At 43.0% G+C, this 19,702-nt stretch overlaps 1 protein-coding gene across 1 annotated transcript; it reads left to right on the forward strand.

Moving 5' to 3' along the window:
- The first annotated feature begins 2,979 nt into the window (after positions 1-2,979).
- Positions 2,980-14,585, forward strand: LOC138748899 (L-lactate dehydrogenase B chain). The gene is made up of 7 exons (XM_069909781.1): positions 2,980-3,118; positions 4,828-4,945; positions 6,220-6,393; positions 7,381-7,554; positions 9,012-9,129; positions 10,627-10,750; positions 14,289-14,585. Exons 1-7 carry the CDS (start codon positions 2,990-2,992, stop codon positions 14,454-14,456), a joined length of 1,005 nt encoding a protein of 334 aa, XP_069765882.1. The 5' UTR covers positions 2,980-2,989; the 3' UTR covers positions 14,457-14,585.
- The last annotated feature ends 5,117 nt before the right edge of the window (positions 14,586-19,702 follow it).

The following is a 19,702-nucleotide window of genomic DNA, read 5'->3' on the forward strand; positions in this document are numbered from 1 at the left end:
TAAAAATAAAGTGGAATTTGAATGGATGTTGACTCGTGGCTCATGGCATAGTTCCAACGCAGCAACAAGGCTTGGTGTCCTGGAATGTCACCTTGTTTGTCCCCTTCACTTTCAACGAGCCTGTTTGGCAGGTCTACCCCCTGCTCCACTGAGCGCATTTCAAGATGGGTCGATCTCTATTGACTCCACCTCCCCCAATTTCAGCTGAAGTTGCCAGTAGAAATTCAAACTTCTGCGGCATGGCATCCGACAACAGAATGCAATTTGACTAAGTGCTTGGGAAGATTTGATTTCTATTTGCACAACAGAGGTTTTTTAATTAATTGCTTTTTTAAAAAAAGTTTTCCACAAGGGAAAAATAATAGAAGAGAAGGGGTTGGAGGTTAAAGTAGGATTTGGGGAATTTCTCCTGGATGGAGGGAAAGAGAAGACCAGGAAACGAGAGACCAAAATATGAGAAAGGGAATTTTGGAAGGGATGGAGGAGAGGGAGAAGGGGAACTTTGAACACTTGCTGCCACGAGCTGGTGTTGAATTCTGGAGAGAGAGAGAGGGGGTTTTTGTTCTTGGAAAAGTGCCCTACTCTGGCTTTTAAGATGGTTGTAGTTATTCTGTATTCATACCGTGAGGTTGACTTTTCTGCAAGGTCATTTAAATATAGCAAAGTTTTCAAAGCCAACAAAAAAAAAATGATCATTGTCAATTAAGAGCTCGGGGCTGCAAAGTTTTTGCAACAGTACTGGGCCAATATTGGCTGTTCACAATAGCAGTGTTCGATTGATTGACTGACACTGGAATGTGGAGCAAAGAAACAGTGAGTTGAGGAGCATTAGTGGCAGGAAAGTTTAAAAAAAAATTGGGTCATAACCCTTCATCACTACTGTGTCCAGCTGAGTTCTTCCATCAGATTGTCTCTTTTTTGTTTGCCATACTGTGAAAGGGGTTGGAGCCTGCTCAGTCTTGTTCAGACAGGCTAGATCTGTTTCAGTCCCAGGATGAATGGGCATGACGTGTCACCTTGAGTGTGCTTTCCAAGTGACTTGCCGGTGAACAAGCAACCTTCAGTTAGCCATTTCTGGAAGCTGCCTTTCTCAGCTGTCAAGTGACAGTTGTACAGAAACAAGCCTTTCAATCCACCATTTTAATTTTTTTGTTTTAGCACCCAGTCTATAGCCTTTTATGTCTTGGTTATTCATTTGTTCATCTAGATCAGTGGTTCCCAACCTTTTACTTTCCACTACATACTAAGTATTCCCTATACCATAAGTGTTCTGTGATTAGTAAGGGATTGCTTAAGGTGGTGTGTGGGCAGAAAGCAAAAGTTTGAAAACCACTGTTTAAATCATTCCAAATTGATTCGTTATGTGCACAGTTTCAGAACACCAAAGGAAATGGACCAATGACAATTTTTCTTCAGCAAAATATTTCAGTAACAATTGAGTCTAGAGCAGTGATTCTCAACCTTCCCTTCCTACTCACATACTACCTTAAGCAATCCCTTACTAATCACAGAATACTTGTGGCATAGGGATTACTTAAAGTGGTATGTGAGTGGAAAGTAAAAGGTTGAGAACCACTGATCTAGATCAATGGTTCACATACTACTTCACTCACATACTACTTTAAGTAATCTCTCGCTAACCACTGTACACCTTAAGTAATCCCTCACTAACCACCGCACACCTTAAGTGATCCCTCACTAACCACCACACACCTTAAGTAATCCCTCACTAACCACCGCACACTTCAAGTAATTCCTCACTTACCATCGCACACTTTAAGTAATCCCGCACTAATCACCGCAGACCTTAAGTAATCCCTCACTAACCACCGCACACTTATGGCATCTTATTTCATAAGTGCTCTGTGGTTAATAAAACATAAGGTGGCATTTAAATGGGGAAGGGTTGAGAAGCACTGACCTTTCTTTGGCTTGGCTTTGCAGACGAAGATTTATGGAGGGGTAATGTCCACGTCAGCTGCAGGCTCGTTTGTGGCTAACAAGTCCGATGCGGGACAGGCAGACATGGTTGCAGCGGTTGCAAGGGAAAATTGGTTGGTTGGGGTTGAGTGTTGGGTTTTTCCTCCTTTGTCTTTTGTCAGTGAGGTGGGCTCTGCAGTCTTCTTCAAAGGAGGTTGCTGCCTGCCGAACTGTGAGGCGCCAAGATGCACAGTTTGAGGCGATATCAGCCCACTGGCGGTGGTCAATGTGGCAGGCTGGAGACGTGACCTACCCAGCGCAGTTGACCTAGATACAACTTAAATGTTGTGGGAATCTACTACCTCCACCCTTCGGTGTCTTCAAGATTCCAATCCCTCTCTGGGTGAAGAAAAGGTCCTTTCTTGGGTCCCTCTGAACTTTTTGGCTCTTACTGCGGACCTGTGCTCTTTATTTATTTTTTTTGACATCGACACAATTACCACTTACAAGAAGATGCTACAACTCCACACTTTTCTATTCATCAGGATAAACCACAGAAGTTTTTTTTTCATTTTCTCACTTTTTGCAGTTCTCTGTTGATAATGCACCATTATCTAGCTCCTTTCACAGTATTATGGCTCAAAATGCTACTGGGACATTGGAGTTCTTTTGAAGGGCAGCCACTATGTGACGTGGGAGCCTGGCTTTGCTGCACTGGACTCCTCCCTGGGAAATGTGCAGTGTTGATACTCAGTGCCTATAATGGAAAGAATTTAGTTTCCTGTTCTCCAACAGGAAACTAGAGGATCCCATCCTCTAGGATAAAAAGGTATCTGTACAACTGCATTTAGCCTGTTGATGATAGTTTAAAGTTCACTGAAGCATTATTTAGGTGCTACACAAAGGCTTCTTTAATATGCATGCAGTTTTCTGAATTAAAATATTAATGTGATGTATTTTGATTTTGATGAAAAGACTCTTTCACCTCATTCACCAAACGGATATGACAGTTTATATATTTTTGAAAGTTAAACCTGTTTTTTTTTGTGTGTATTGGTAGGAGGAAAACATGGCAACTGTGGAGCAGAAGCTTATTACCTCAGTCTCCCGAGATCAGTCCAGTGCTTCAAGAAACAAGATCACTGTTGTGGGTGTAGGCCAAGTTGGAATGGCCTGTGCTATCAGCATTCTCTTAAGGGCAAGTTTGGTCTTTTATGCTTTTTTAAAAATCATATATTTTCCATCGCACAATCATCGAGTGTTCTTGAAATCTAACGCAGCATCTGATTTGAAGACGCTTTCACATAATGTTAATTGTGATTGCAGATCAACCACACAGGAATTCAGCAGATAAACTTGAAGAGTATTGTCCAATTAATACACAAAGCAATCAGTTATAAAATCATAGTCTTGTACCAGACAAAAGAGAACAATTCAGCCCTTTGAAAAATGTGCTTTCCATTTCCATTTAACCCCTCCTACTCCATAAGTAGGAACAGAATGCCATTCTGCCCACTGAGCCTACTTTGTTGTTTGAATCAAGGCTGATGTATTTTTCTCTCAACCCCATTCTCCTGCCTTCTCCCCGTTACCTTTGACACCTTTGCTAATCAAAAACCTGTCAACCTCTGCTTTAAATAAGCCCATTAACCTGGTCTCCACAGCCATCTCTGTGGCAATGAATTCCACAGATTTACCACACTGGCTGAAGAAATTTCTCCATTCCTTTTTTAATCCACTTTCTTTCAACTCGGATTGAAACGTTCAATATTGCAACCTCACTTTTTTTTTGTAATAAGAACCTCCTCTCATCCTCTTGATTCCTTTGGAAGTAATCTTGAATCTACCTTCTAGTTACTATTTCTGCTCCCAATGAGAATGATTTCTCTTTTGTAAGTTTTCTCAGAATTTTGAATGCTTTTAATAAATCTTTTATCATCTTTGCTTAAGGATGTTTAGCTCAGCTTCTCCAGTTTTTTTCTTTGCATGTTAGAAATTCTTCAGTGACTTAATTTCCTGCTGTTGTCAGATCTGGGAATGTGGATTCCTTGTGGAATAACTTTCCAGCGGAATCTCTCGTTGCTTGAGGTAAAACATGACAATCTGTAAGACACTGTGGTTGTAGTAAAAACACAATGAATAAATTGTGTCTTGAGATGGAAGGATTTTTTTTTAATTATAAATGAGTTTTGTGTGGCCCCATTAGCATCTGTTTATTGTGAATGAGGATTTGTCAGAAAATTGACCATCTCTACATTGGAGAGACTGGGTACAGACTGGGAGATCGCTTCGCTGAACATCTTCACTCTGTCCGCACCAGTGACAAGGACCTCCCAGTAGCCAACCATTTCAATTCTGTGTCACGCTCCCACACTGTCCATAGCCTTGGGTACTATCCCACCAAGACCACCCGTAACATGATTTTTCCATCTGGACACCAGTTAGATGGCATTAACATCGACTTTTCTGGTTTCTGCTAACCTGCTCTCCTCTTCCCCATTTCCCTTCCAGCTCACCTCCCCTTCCTTCCCTCTCTTATCCACCCAGCCATCCCTCCTATCTTTGCTTGCTGCTTTCTCCTCCTTCCCTTCTCCACCTATTACCTCCTGCCTTTGTGACCACACCTCCTCCCCACTCTTTTGTTAGGACTCCTGCCGACATTTTCCATACCTTGATCAAGGCCAAAACATCAGTTGTGTATTTTTACCTTTGCGATATAAAGGATGGTGTTTGACCTGCATTGTGTTTTTACACTCTCATTTTCCCGAATGGATTTTCCATTGGAGTAGAACATAACTGTTCAGTTTGGGATGAAAGGTCAGGTGTGATGGGATCAGACAGCAGAGTTCTACTTTTTTTCTGTACTCCTGTTGTCTAATGTTTATATTATTTTAATTCCTTTTACAGGAACTTGCTGATGAGATGGCTTTGGTTGATGTTCTGGAAGACAAACTGAAAGGAGAAATGATGGATCTTCTTCATGGCAGTCTGTTCCTTAAAACTCCAAAGATTATGGCTGATAAAGGTAATTGAGTCATTGAGTTATGCAGCAGGGATTTGGCCTCACCAAGTGCACTTTCCCTATGAAGCACCCGTTTGCTGTAGTCCTCTGTACAATCTGAACACTTCTCCCCTCCAGAGTCTACCACTCTCCTACACACAACGGGCAATTTCTAAAAGCCGATTAGCCCTCTGACCCGCTGTCTTTGGGATATGAATGGAAATATGAAATCCTGGAGAAAACCCATATGGTAACAGGGAAATTATGCAAATCTCCACATAAGCACAGCAGAGATCAGTATTGAATCCTGGTCACTGGAGATGTGAGGGAGAGGCTCTATCAGCTGTGAATGCTAAAAAGACTTGCAATTTTCTATTTTTGCTTTTCCTTGCACAATGAATTGCAGGGATGGAGATCCTAAAAATCAAGTTTATTGTCATCTGATTTTCACAAGTACAACCTGACAAAACAGCATTCTCTGGTGCTCGGTACAAAACACGCAGATGCATAACCAGACATAACACGTCTATAGACAAACAATACATATGCAGGACAAGTATTCATATTTATATAAATAAATAAATATTGTTTTCTGACTATTAGCATCTTGGGTGGTTGTGCGAGCAGTTCCTTTGGTCATTCAGCATTCTCACTGTCCACGGGAAGATGTTCCTTAGTCTGGTGGTGCTTGGTCTCATACTCCTGTATCTTCTCCCTGACAAGAGCAGCTCTGTACAGGGTAGAAGGGGTCCTCAATGACTTTGTGTTCCCTCAGACAAAGTTCCTAGACGATCACATCAATGGGCAGGAGACCCCAGTGATCCTCTCTGTCACTCTTATGGTCCTGGGGATTGACCTGCGATCTATTTCTCTGCAGCAACCACACCACACTGTGATGTAGCCAGCCAGGATGCTCTCAATAGAGCTCCTGTAGGTGGTTGATGTCATGGTGGATGGTAGCCTTGCCCATTTCTCAGGAAGTGCAGTCACTTGTTGCACCTTCCTGACAAGTGAGGATATGTTGTGTGACCACGATAGGTCACTAGTTAAGTGAACTCCAAGGAACTTGGCACTCTCCATCCTCTCCACAACAGAGTTGTTGATGTGTACTAGAAGGTGGTCGTGCCTGGTCCTCCTGACGACCATCTCCTTCTCCTTGTCCATGTCGAGACTCAGTTGTTCTCGCACCCTATCACGAGATTTTCCACCTCTTCTGCAGTGCATCCAGTTTGAAAATTGTTGTTCTCCAGTTGCCTTTTTCTCCTCTCACTTAGCAGCCTGATTTCCCTGTTGCATAGATTATGCCATAACTGCGAATTCTCGCCTGGTGATTGTTACTGCTGGGGCCCGTCAGCAGGAGGGGGAGAGCCGATTGAACCTGGTCCAGAGAAATGTGAACATCTTCAAATTTATCATCCCTCAGATTGTAAAGCATAGCCCAAACTGCACGCTCATCGTGGTTTCTAATCCAGGTAATTCTAGTACTTTCTGATTTGCTTTGAAATCTTGCAGCTTTAATAATTGCACCAACAGCAATCGCTTGCACAGCGTGTCCTCACCTGCTCGCTATTGAATTATGGTCACTGTTCCAATGCAGGAACATGCAAGAACCCATATTGTATAATTGAGTTGTACAACAATCAATGTCCAAATGCCCACTGACCATCAAATGTCTATTTGAACTAATCCCTTTTTATTCTCCCCATATATCCTTTACCTCCCAAATGGCATTAATTGCTGGGATGTCTTCTTGTGGTGATGCTGGTGGAGGGATATCGAAGGCTGGGACACAAGGAAGAATCCACCCATGCTTCGAAATAGCATCTTTCACAACCATTCAATATATTAGAAAGTGTGACATCAACACTGTGGCCACTGCTTCAGTGATTCAATGGAGTTCCAGCCAGGATTATTACAGTGGGACGTACAAACTAAATGCAGATGCAAAAGTGCTAAGACTGACATAAATTAGATCTCATATATAATAATGTACCAATAACAGATTGGAGCCAGTGGAATCCATCATTCAGTACATTAGGAGGACAAGTTAATATTTATACTCATAATCTTTTTAAAATTTAAATTTAGACATGCAGCATGGTAACAGGCCATTTTGGCCCACGATGCTGTGCTGTCCCACTTGCACCCAATTGACCTAAACCCACCCCCACCCCCCCCCCCCCCCCAGTATGTTTTGAATGGTGGGAAGAAACCAGAGCCCCCAGGGAAAAACCCACCCAGACAAGGGGAGAACGTACAAACTCCTTACAAACAGCACGGGATTCGAATCCTGGACTCGATCACTGGTGCTGTAACAGGGTTTCACTAACCGTGTTGCCCTGAATTTTCCATTCATTTTCTACTTATTGTCAAAAGCAATGAAATGTGATCGATTAACCCTATTTATAGTTGAATTGTGTCCCTATTTGGTAGTTGATCTCATTTGCTTCTGGTTGTAGTGGACATTTTGACCTACGTGGCTTGGAAAATCAGTGGCTTTCCGAAAAATCGTGTAATTGGCAGCGGCTGTAACCTGGACTCTGCCAGATTCCGATACCTGATGGCCGAGAAACTTGGTCTCCATCCATCCAGCTGCCATGGGTGGGTGCTTGGCGAACATGGTGATACCAGCGGTAAGACTGCACGTTGCCGAGTTTGTACTGGTGATGGATGTTGCACCCAGGAGATTGCAGATGCTGGAATCTGAAGCCAAACACAATCTGCTCAAGGAACTCAGTGGGCCAAGCAGCACAAGTGGGAGAGAAAGAACGGCGATGCCTTGAGCCGAATCCCTTCATCAGGGCTTTGGCACAAGGCACCAGCCATTTTTCCTCTTGTGGGTCTGCACACTTTTTGGTTGTTTCAAACCTTTCAATAGCAGGGAATTCAGGCTAGTGAGCAGTTAAAACCAGAGTAAAGTCAGAAAATTCAATTTTCCAATTTCAGATGCCTCTTTCTTCCTTCTCTCGTTCTTTCCAGTTTATGTTTGGACCTTTTTTCCTTTTCTCAAGTCCCCATACCTCTCCTGGTTCCATCATTACTTCCCATAAACTTCACCCTCCAGATCCCTGCCACCATTTAGTTTCATCTTCCTTTCACCTCACCCCTGGCGGTTCCCATGATCACCTCTACTGTTCAGATTTTGTCACTGGTAATGTTTGTGTTTCTGCTATTCATTAACGCTCACCCACCCCTCAGCACCTTCCCCACCGCCATCATGCCCCCCCAAAAAAAAAGATGGCCTTATGTCTTGTCTGCTTCTACCCTTCACTCTCCTGCCAATCTCTCCCAGCTCCGTCCCTCCTCCACCTGCCATCCTTCACCCCTCTTTGGTCACCCCTGTCTTGCACTGGCCCCTCTCTTTATTAATGGTCATCTTTCCTCTCTACTCTGAACTGATGCAGAGTCTTGACCCTAAATAACAACTCTTTCCCTTCCCTCTGATCCCCAAAGTTGCAACTCAGTTTCCCAGTGGTTCATATTTTGCTCTAGATTCCAGCATCTACAGGTTGGTTATCCCTTTGCAGCTGACGTTCTTAGACGCTGAATATCAAACTTTACCTCCTGGTTGCCCCAACCAAAATCCAAAACTTGCAAGTATTGCTTTGGCACTGTGTCTCACTTGTCAAAGCTTCCAGTTGACCCATGTGGATTTGGTGGGGGCTGATATGAGGTATGCAGGTGAAGCTAAGTCCTCAAACCTAAAGCCAATGAGTGCTTTTTTGCACTCAGCCAGTCTGACCAATAACAATGGCCAAGAAATTAAATCCGATACTGGTCTTAATGTGATTTTAACTTTACATGGTCGATTTTTGGGAACTATGTGAATTTGGCAGTACTGTTAAGCAGCTGTAAGCCAGCTGTTGTGTTTGATCTTGGCATAAGATTTACTGAGCTTATTATTTCCTCATTGGCTAAAGAAAAAATGCAATAGTTTGAGTATGAAAATGCATTGGTTTCACAAACAAACATGATCACAAAAGTATTAAAGTTATTGTGAGTTGTTTCTGGTGTGTTGCATGTATCACTTAATACAAGATGTTGCATGCAGTCCTTGTCTGGAGTGACGCCATATGCTTTGTTTTTATAGTTCCTGTTTGGAGTGGAGTAAACGTGGCAGGAGTTGGGTTGCAGCAGCTGAATCCTGATATTGGGACTGCCCAGGACAAGGAAAACTGGAAAGATGTCCATAAAATGGTTGTGGAAAGGTACAAAATAGCACTCAAATCAAAAGCTAGACATGAACCATTTATGAATTTTACACAGACCTCACAGGATTTTACAGTTACAGGGAGTCTCTGATCTCCCGGCATTGGTCGTTCACACAGGAATGACCAAAGCGTTTCTGTCTGCGATTTTAGTCAGTGTTCAGACCGACATTGCGGTATGTAAGGAATACTCACGATATCGCAATGTCGTATTCATTAGCCCATTGGTCCCGGAATCCCTGCAGTGCAGTTTACACTGCAGGTGCTCTGGGAAAATGACAATGAAGAAAATGAAGTCAGAACTGGAATGGTACACCCTATTTTGAGCTTTTTACACACCATGCGTTCCAGGGAAATGGGAATAATTTCTCACAATGCAGTGACTGTGTGTGTGTGTGTGTGTGTGTGTGTGTGTGTGTGTGTGTGTGTGTGTGTGTGTGTGTGTGTGTGTGTATATATATATACACATATAAAACATAATGAATTGGAGGGAAGATGGTGACCTGACTTTCATTGGAATTAAATGGTGATTTTAATTGAGCTTTCACAAAATTGCAGCCAAGACCCAAAATTTATTTTCAGTTTCTTCCCAACAGATGAGGATGGATGCCTCAAAATAAAGTTACAGACAGTATTTTTTTCAGTATTTTACTCCAAAGTAAAATGACTTTGTGACTATTATAAAGTTGTACAGTGTGAGAACAGGCCCTTTGGCCCAACTTATCCATGCTGACCAACATATCCAACCCAAGCTGGTTCCACCTGGCTGTGCATGGCTCCCTCCAGATTTTTGACCAGGTGCTACCAGGCCCGAGGTACCTGTGCGGCCTGACCCATTTTCAGAGATGCACAGGTAGATAGCACTTCCATACGACACGGCTTTGGAGCTTTGCAGGGAACTTGACCCATAATATCCTGGAGGGCTTCCAGCGCCGAGCCACTTGTGTATAGGGCTGATTCCGACTCCTGGAGTCGCTGCACTGATCATCCTCAATCCTCCATCACTCCCCAATCAGCTGCCCACTGTACCTTCCAACTGGACCACAATTGAAATGCCTACCTTTAACATCACTACAAAGAGCACAGTCTCCCAAGAAGCCTTGACAGCTTGTGGACTCTTGGGTTCACTAAACTAATACGATGAGGAAGGAATTGATGCCTGAATTGTAAATGGAGTCACCAGTTTTAGGTTGAATGCTGCTGGACATAAAATTGTCAATGCCTGACATTGTTATAATTCAATAAAACAAAACAATTGATTCCAGTACAAAAGGCTGCCATTTGTATGGCCCTAATGATGGTTCACGGGCAACAGTGAACTTGGTCTGTTGGCTGTTAGAATGAGCACATCTACAAATTTCTCTCCCATTATTACTGCAGCAAGTAAAAATTTTGGTCCACGTGCACTTTGTAAATGGCAATAAACTCACTATTCCTTAATCTTTTGAGACTTATCAGACGCATAAATAACTAACATAAACTTTAATCTTTTACCAGTGCCTATGAAGTGATTAAGCTGAAGGGATATACCAACTGGGCTATTGGCCTCAGTGTTGCTGAACTGACTGAATCCATTGTGAAGAACCTGAAAAGGGTTCATCCTGTGTCCACCATGGTGAAGGTATGATACCTTACTGCATTCCTCATTGATTCATTTTGTACATTATCTCCTTGATGGTGTTTGGTTGTTACTGCTGGGATCTCTATGCCATCCATTAACTGCTGAAGTTTAAAGAGAAGCACACAGTTAAGTTTATGGCAAAATATCCGAAGGTGACCTTCCCTTGCCAGTAGAGTTTCCAGTTTGGCTGTAGTTGTAGGATTTTCTTCCTCTCTGCAGTCAATATTGCCGCTTCACTGTCCCTGAATATTCAATTTCTTGTCACGTTCAGGAGATTTAAAAAAAAAAAAGAGTCCTTCCTTTGTTTGCCCTGTAAAGGCAAGCAAAGAGTCATTATTAAAACAAGAGACTCCGTTCAGAAACATCGATTGGCCTCCTCCAATTCCTTTACCTGGCAACTAGATCTCCTGCGAATCAGAATCAGGATTTATTGTTATGAAATTTGGTGTTTTTAAGAAATATCATAGTGCAAACATACATATTACAACCATTACAACATATTGCAAGCATACATATTAACCATATAACCATATAACAATTACAACACGGAAACAGGCCAATTTGGCCCTTCTAGTCCGCACTGATCCATGTACCCTCCTCTAATCCCACTTACCAGCACTCCGCCCATATCCCTCCATCCCCCTCCCATCCATATACTTATCCAACTCTTTCTTAATATTACAACCATCTTATGACATTAGTATAAAAATACTAAAAATAATGGTTCACGAAAAGTAACGCAGTGTCTTTGGTTCACTTATTATTCAGGAATCTTTTGGCAGCAGGGAAGAAGCTGTTCTTATGCCGCTGAGTGCTCGACTTTAGGCTCCTGTACCTTTTCCCTGATGGTGGCCTGGGTGGTGGGGGAACTTTTAGGATAGAGGCTGGTCTTTTAAGACACTTTCTCATGTAGATATCCTTGATGGGGTGAAGTCTGGTGCCTGTGATGTCACAGGCCGTTTGAACAACCCTCTGGAGTTTATTCTTGTCCTGAGAGTTGGTGCCTCCATACCAGGCAGTGATGCAACCAGCCAGAATTCTCTCCACAGTCCCCACGAGAATGCACCAGTCCCCACATCTTAGCCAGAAAATGTAACTTTTCTTGTGTCGGATAGCAGCCATTGGACTAATGGCCCAGAGGGTCATGTTCCAAAACACTTTTCAAATTTTAATATCTAATGAAAGGAATTTTTAAGTTTCCAATATAAAAATGTTATGAATATTTTAATAATGGCTGAAATTAGGTGGGAAGTATTTAAGATGCATCTGTCCTTAAATAGTTGTGAAATTCCATCCACTGTGTTTATTCTGCTAGATCATACCAAGTCCTTTTTTAGTCATATAAAATTCCAAATGTTTCAAATTAGAGTGAAATGTCTAATCAGAGGAGATGGGAGAAGTGAATAAGGAAAGGCCATTGTTGTTCAAGATGGGATAGATTTGATGGGCAGAATGGTCTTGAATATCACAAGGAAATGAGAAGCCTTACAATTGATTGTGTCCAAAAAAGAATGCAGGAAGTACTGTGGCAACGGAGGTGATGAAACTCAGATAAATGACACTCTTTATGTACTCTATCTACACTCATTGTCTGCAATATAGACTGAAAGGCTCCCACCAGAAACATCTTCCACTAATGCTGCTCGACATGCTAAATTCCTCCAAATTATTTTTCTAATTTTCTCTGTAACCGATGATTGTAATTTAATCCTTATTGGTGTAGTATCACATTGGTGCATTCACAAACTATTCTATGTCTCTCTCTCGAGCTCTGGTGCAAAACAGTGAGTGCATTATCTAAATTGGATCTTATCAGAAGCGTATAAAGCTAATCTTACACTACTACTGGCCTTTGTTGACCAGATCCATGAGGATAATTGCTTTTAATTTTTTTAATGTATATTTTTCACCTATCCTTGTGTTTTGCAGTAATTGATTATTTTTTTGGGGAGTATTCAGTGCCATCAATTTGACACTTTAATACTATACATTATCCCTTAATTGGTCCATGCTTGAAAGGTCGAGAGTCAATGAGGAGTGAATAGGTCATTGGATCAGTCTTGAGTAAACAATGAGCTCCTGGAGGGACTCGATGAGTCAGGAGGCACCTGTGGGTAGTCACTAGGTGCTTTCAAACTGCCTTGTAAAATGGGGTTAACTGGGTAATTTGCCCGGTTAGCGCCCCACTCATGAGGCAGCTTGAAGGGGTTGGACCCAGTCAGGTTCGTCCCAAGTCAACCGCGTCTCTGCTCTACCTCGGAGGTAGTCAGGGAACCCAGTTAAACTTACTCACGATGTGTCGACCAGTGGCTTGAACAACAAAATGGCTGACACGATTACTCCTGTGATGTCAGTGCTTACGAGCTGACATCACAGGGAAACTTCAGCTGAAATGTCTGTGGTAATCGGGGGGAGAGAGGGGTCACTGCCAGGGCCCGGTGTGGGGGGGGGGTGAGAGGTCACTGCCGTGAGGGGGAGAGACGAGGGCCATAATTGGGTGAGAGTGAGGTCACTGCCACGGGGGGAGAGGTCAATGACGCGGGAGGGGGTCGGCTTCCATGGGTGAGAGAGGAGAGGGGTTGGCTTCCATGGGGGAGAGAGGAGAGGGGTCGGCTGCCGTGGGGGCAGAGGGGTTGACTGCCGCGGGGAGAGGGAGCACGATTGACAGTGGGATGGAGACTGACTGCTGGTGGGGGGGGGAGACGGGGGAGACTAGTTTGCATGACACGTCTCTTACTGCATCATTGTGGGGGCGGGATCCCCCTTAAGTCACCAGGTTGGTGATCTACTAGGGACCCCCCACCCCCACCCCCGTCAACTTAAAAGGTGCTGGAGGCACCTTTGCCCCACTAATCACACCTGGGTCTCAGGAGGGCTACCCGGGTGCTGCAGCTTAAAAGCACCTACTGTTTCAGGTCAGGGTCCTTCATTGAGACCAAAACAGGAAAGGGCGGAATCAATTACCATCAAGGGGTGGGAGAAGCTGGGGAGGGGTTGAGATGTGATGGCTATTAAACAGAGGATGGAAGAGGTGGAGAGATGACTGGGAGGGGAAAGGTTAGAGGAAAAAATAAGATCAGTTGACTCCATTTTAATCCTACTATAAAGTCAAAATACCTCTGCTCATGTGGAAAAGGATTCCAAAAGCTTTTTCTTACCCTGAAGGTCTGCCAGTCTGCTTTTTAACTCAACCATGCATTTAGTTGTTTGGCATTTTAGATGATTATTTTGCTATTTTTAGTTACTTCCTCCCCTCTCCAAGATGTGTTCCGTGTGAATTCACAGAAAAATAGTCAAAAGTGAGATCTTTTCAAAGGCTTAACTCTCTCCTCCTATCCCCCACCCCCATCCTTTCACTCATTCTGTCTATATCTCTGCTTCCTGGATACCACAGTATATTTTTGGTTTCAAATCTACAATATATTTTTAGTTTTGGATTAATGCGTGCTTAAGTGAGCTTTATGTACACATGATACCTGTTTAGTTATCTGTAAATAATGCGCTGCCTTCCAGTGACTGTGTAACATGTTATCCCAAGGACTTGTATGGCATAGCAAATGAAGTCTTCCTGAGCCTGCCCTGTGTCTTGAGTGCTGAGGGTCTAACTGCTGTCATCAACCAAACCCTGAAAGATGAAGAGGTGGCCCAACTGAGGAAGAGTGCTGAGACCCTCTGGGCCATTCAGAAGGAACTGAAGGATCTGTAATCTTAAGCTATCTAAACCAACAGAGCATTTGCAATCCCCTGTGGAAGAAGGGAGGATTTTATGATGTATACCCGAAACAGCACAACTGACTCCAATCATATAGCTGTTACCAATAAACAATAAAATGTATTCACCTCTGTGTCTTTCAATTCCTTTAAAAATATTGTTATTTTCACAAAAATGGGCGTGCAAGGGGAAGGCCATTCAGCCCATCTCGTTCAACTTCCAATAATGCCTTCCATTTGTTCCTTTCAAGCAGTAACAATTTTTTTTGGATGACTCCGTTCCCCATCTGAGTGGCCTGGCCTGCACATGGATAAACAAAACAGTAACTAAGAATGGTTCTTAAGCAAAATCAGGTTATTCCATCGTTTTCTCATCGAGTCTTGCATTGTAGGGGGGAGGGTCTTCAGCCCCGTGTGCTGTTAGGTCTGCTTTGTTCAAGAATGAGTGAGTCAGACACCAGACTGAGTCGAAATCAAGGTTCTTTATTACCGGATTGTAACACTTGCAACTAACAATGTTAGTTGGAGAAGACGCATTCTCCTGATATCAGCAAGTGGTGTTTTTTTATACCTCAGGACACTGTCCAATGAATAAGCTGTTGCTACCCTTCACTGTTAGTCTGCTACTCATCAGCTTGTTAGTGCCAAGTTTATCTTGAGTGTACAAGGTCACATCTGCATTCTGTTACTCCTTAGTACTGGTTGACTCCTTCTCCGGTCCCATCTCATGATGTTTTTACCTTACAGTGCCCATGCTGACTTGGTTAAAAAGCTAGGCAGTAATTCTTTCCCATGTTTTCTACACCTTTTTACTTTTTAGATCTGTAGCCAATTACCCATTGCAACGTACCTTGAATCTGTGGCAAAAAAAAACCATCTGCTGGAAACAGGTTTATTATATTGCTTCATAAAAATGAGAGTCTCAGGTGGTTAGTGTGAGCAGTTCCTTTGGTTGTTCAACTATTCCTCAGCCTGGTGAGGATCCTCCTGCATCTCTTCCCCGACAGGAGCAGCTGAAAGATACTGTGTGCAGGGTGAAGGGGGTTTTCAATGACTTAGCGCACCCTCTTCAGACAATGATCCGTGTAGATTGTGCCACTCTGATGGTCCTGTGGATTGACCTCCGATCCATAGCTCTGCAGCAACTGCACCGCACCGTGATGCAGCCAGCCAGGAAAGTTGACATGATGGTGGCCGGTAGCCTTGCCCACTTCAGTCTTTTCAGCAAGTGCAGTCACTCTTGTGCCTTCCTGTCAAGTGAAGAGATGGTGATGTGCAGTGGAGGCGTGTTGATCCTGGTCTTCCTGAAGTCCAGGATCATCTTCGTCTCATCCACATTGAAACTCAGCTTGTTGCTCTCGCCAGATCACAAGAACTCAGCAGGTGGAGTCATTAGCGTTGGGGGCAGAGAAAACTTGCGTTGAGAGTTCGATCAGTCGCAATAAAAGGTTCTGATCCAAAACGTCAAGTTTTTTTTCCCACTAATCCTGTTCAGTTCACTGATTTCCTCTTGCTTCAATCTGAACAGCAGAGAACAACCCCATTCAGCCTAGTGTGCACTGAACCCTATGCCAAATTAAATTAAACTGCTTCTGCTCACACCCCTCCATTTTGAGTATGTCACTAACAATCTCTTCAACACTTCTATGATGTCTGCTTCCACCACTATCCAGCTGCCTGCACTGTAAAAATTCTTGGACCAACGTATATGTCCTTTAAACCTACACAATCCTTCTTCCATTTAGTAAGTGATGATTTTACCCTTGGAAAAAGATTGACTGTCTTATCTGCACTTCTCATAATCTTTTAAACTCTGTCAGGGCTCCCCTCTGCTTTTAACGCTCCATTGAAAACCACCCAAGTTTGTAGCGTTGAATTTACTTCCACTGACTTTTAAGTAACTGCATTTTTTTTTGTTTAAAGGTAAATTTCAGTCGATAAATCTTCAGGTTGAGTTGAGTTGTCACATTGCTCGAGAAGGAATGATTTAATCATGCGTGGAATGTTGACCTCATGTACATTCACAGCTGACCAAGTGGTGAATTATTTGATGGACACTGAAAATATGGCAGCTGAACTGTGGGCACATAGAGCGAAATTTATACATGCAGCACAGTAACGGGCCCTTCCAGCCCATGCCACCCAAATGCACCAATTAACCCACAAACTTTGTACATTTTGAAGTGGGAGGACACCAGAGCAGAAATGGTGAGAACGTAAAAACCCCTTACAGACCGCAGTGGATCCAAACCCAGGTCGCTGGTGCTGTAATACCACTGCACTAACCGCTGTGCTAACCATGCCTTCTTTCACCACTCCCATCAATGCTCCAGGAAATCTAATTCCCTTGAAACTCATGGGGTGCCATTTCCAGATTCCCTTCAAATTCTCCAGCGTCCCATTTAAAATTCACTGAGGCATTGTTTCCCACATCCTCTTTAAACTTACGGAATTCGCTGGAAACTTTATAGCTCTACTGTTGTAATGGAAGATTTAAACCTTGTTTCTTACTTTTGCAACCTTTGCTTCTGCAAGGCTGAGAACCTGCTTGTTGCATATGAATTAGTGGACACACCTAAATTCCACCATGGGGCCCAGGATGCAGCTGAATCAGAAGACATTATCTAAATTTACACTATATGGGGCCCAGGGATGCATATGAATCAGTAGACATTATCCAACTTCCACCATGAGGCCCAGAGATGCAGTTGTCTTTTGTTGGTAGCAGACTGTCAGGAGATCTTGAAGATAATTAAATCATTTGTTCAAAGAGATAAGATCTGAAGTAAACAACTTTTGGGTAATATAGGCCATGGTCCCACTGCTGAAGTTTGAGACTCCAAGAGGTGGCGACATCTCTCAGCAAGAAGAAGAACTTCAAGATTCCAACCAACGTCCCGGTCCGGGGAGGTGGAGAAGCTGCTACCGGCGCCCAGACAACCTACTACAAGTGTGCAGTCGTTGCCTCGCTTTGGCAGTTGGGACCAGTCCAGGCATTGATAAGTATAATTGGGAAGGGCTTGCATATTGTAGTGTGAATTCAGCTTTCTTCTTTGGCTTGGCTTCGCGGACGAAGATTTATGGAGGGGTAATGTCCACGTCTGCTGCAGGCTCGTTGGTGACTGACAAGTCCGATGCGGGACAGGCAGACACGGGTGCAGCGGTTGCAAGGGAAAATTGGTGGGTTGGGGTTGGATGTTGGGTTTTTCCTCCTTTGTCTTTTGTCAGTGAGGTGGGGTGTGCGGTCTTCTTCAAAGGAGGTTGCAGCCTGCCGAACTGTGAGGCGTCAAGATGCACGGTCGGAGGCGATATCAGCCCACTGGCGGTGGTCAATGTGGCAGGCACCAAGAGATTTCTTTAAGCAGTCCTTGTACCTCTTCTTTGGTGCACCTCTAGGTTTAGTAATAAAGACTTGTATAAACTGAACTGCTCTTGGTGTGTGTGTCTATTTTCTTTCGGTAGCTCAAACACTGTGACCAATCTAAAACGAACAAAATGAGAGGTATAAGTTTACCCATTCGCTGGAAACTTTGTAGCTCTACTGTGTAACATCTTTTTGAATAAAGTGTTGGCGGATTGTAATGCGCGTCGAAAGAACCAAAGACTTGTTGATCCAAACCAAAGCTTTTATTAACGAGAAGACGAGCATATCACAAGTAGGTCGACCAGTCCAGAATGTCCTGGTCTGGCTAGGAGCAATCCTTTAAGACCTGCCAGTAGGTGTGGCTACGCTCGCAGCCAATCACAGTCATCCTACACAACCACCTGTACATATGTACATATACACATTAGTGATAGAATCTGTACGATCACATGCATTAATTGGAATTACAGCCAGTAGTCTGTAAAAGCCTCCAGTCCTGTACCACTAAACGTGCTGGAATTGGGGCTGCTGGACATGAATCAGTTGTAAGGTCTGTGTAAGAGCACAAGCCGTGGATCACAATAATAATTCAGAATGCACATTTATTTACGAGGATGCATGTGTCTATTGAAAGTCCTCATCTGATCGCCGGTAAATGTAACTTCCTGTGTTCACTGCTCACCCTGTTGATTGGCTGGGCTCAGGCTGTGACTAAAATGTCATAATCTAAAGCAAACATTCCTCTGTGGCTGAACCTCTGAAATGGAACTATTGTACTGGCTAATCAACTTAAAAGGTTAAATTATGAGCACAGAGTCAAGGTCTTTATTGTAGTTCCTAAAAACAAAAAAGATTCTAAGATTTTGTAAATGATTTAAAGGGAGAAATTGGGGTTGCTGTGATGAATTTGCAGAAAAACAAAGTATTTTGCAGGTAGATGGCAGGAACTTAGGAGTACTTTTTTTTAAAGCACAGAATCCTAGAAATCTGGAAAACCTTTTCCCCAGAGGGGAGATACTTGGATCAAATGACTGAAGCTGATAAATGTCTATTCGTCGAGTGTTAAGAGCCTGATTTACATCAGGGATATGATTGAGGAATAGAACAGTCACAACCTCATTGTGTCCGCTTATTCATTTGTGACTTAAGATTGAATTTAAATATGGGCACATGGAATGTAGAGATTGCAGCCATTTTGAGACACTAATACATGTTGTAAGTGCAGTTGTGTGGGTTTATATAGAACAGTTTAAATTATGTCAAAGCAAATATTGGCTTTGCAAATTTATCTCATGAATTAATTCCTCTCTAATCTATGTGTGTGGTTTGCCCATATTTGTGTTCTATTGCACAGTCAAGTTGACGAACAGAGCAACCACGCTAACTTGCGGCTCAACGCGAAGCAGCATGGTAAAAGTGAAAAGTGCAGCTTCCCCAAAATTAAAGGTAAAGGGTGGGGAAAGATTCTGAGTGGTGCGTAAAGCGTTACAACAGGAAGTGAAAACATGCAGCACTGGTGGCACTCAGCCAGCCATCGTAGGGAAGCCAGAACTCACCCAATGTTTTAAAAAAAATACATTTAAATCTTGGCTTTAGGCGGAAGTTGTAAAAGGTAGTGGGGGAAGGGAATGTAATGCAGATGGCACTTGGGTAGTGTAGATGGTGCTAAGATAAATGCCAATAAAGGAAACAACTGTAGCAGCTGAATATTTTACTGGTGAATAAGCAGTTGAAGTATTACTAAAGAAAAGCAGATCTTTAATGGGTTTATCCATTAACGTCAAGCACAAAACTCTGTAGAATTTCTGGTGTATTTTTGTTGAATGACAACATTGACTGAATTAATGCAACCTAGATTGTATACCTAAAATGGATGA

This window comes from Narcine bancroftii, chromosome 13, assembly GCF_036971445.1.
Source record: "Narcine bancroftii isolate sNarBan1 chromosome 13, sNarBan1.hap1, whole genome shotgun sequence".
Taxonomy (NCBI): Eukaryota; Metazoa; Chordata; class Chondrichthyes; order Torpediniformes; family Narcinidae; genus Narcine; species Narcine bancroftii.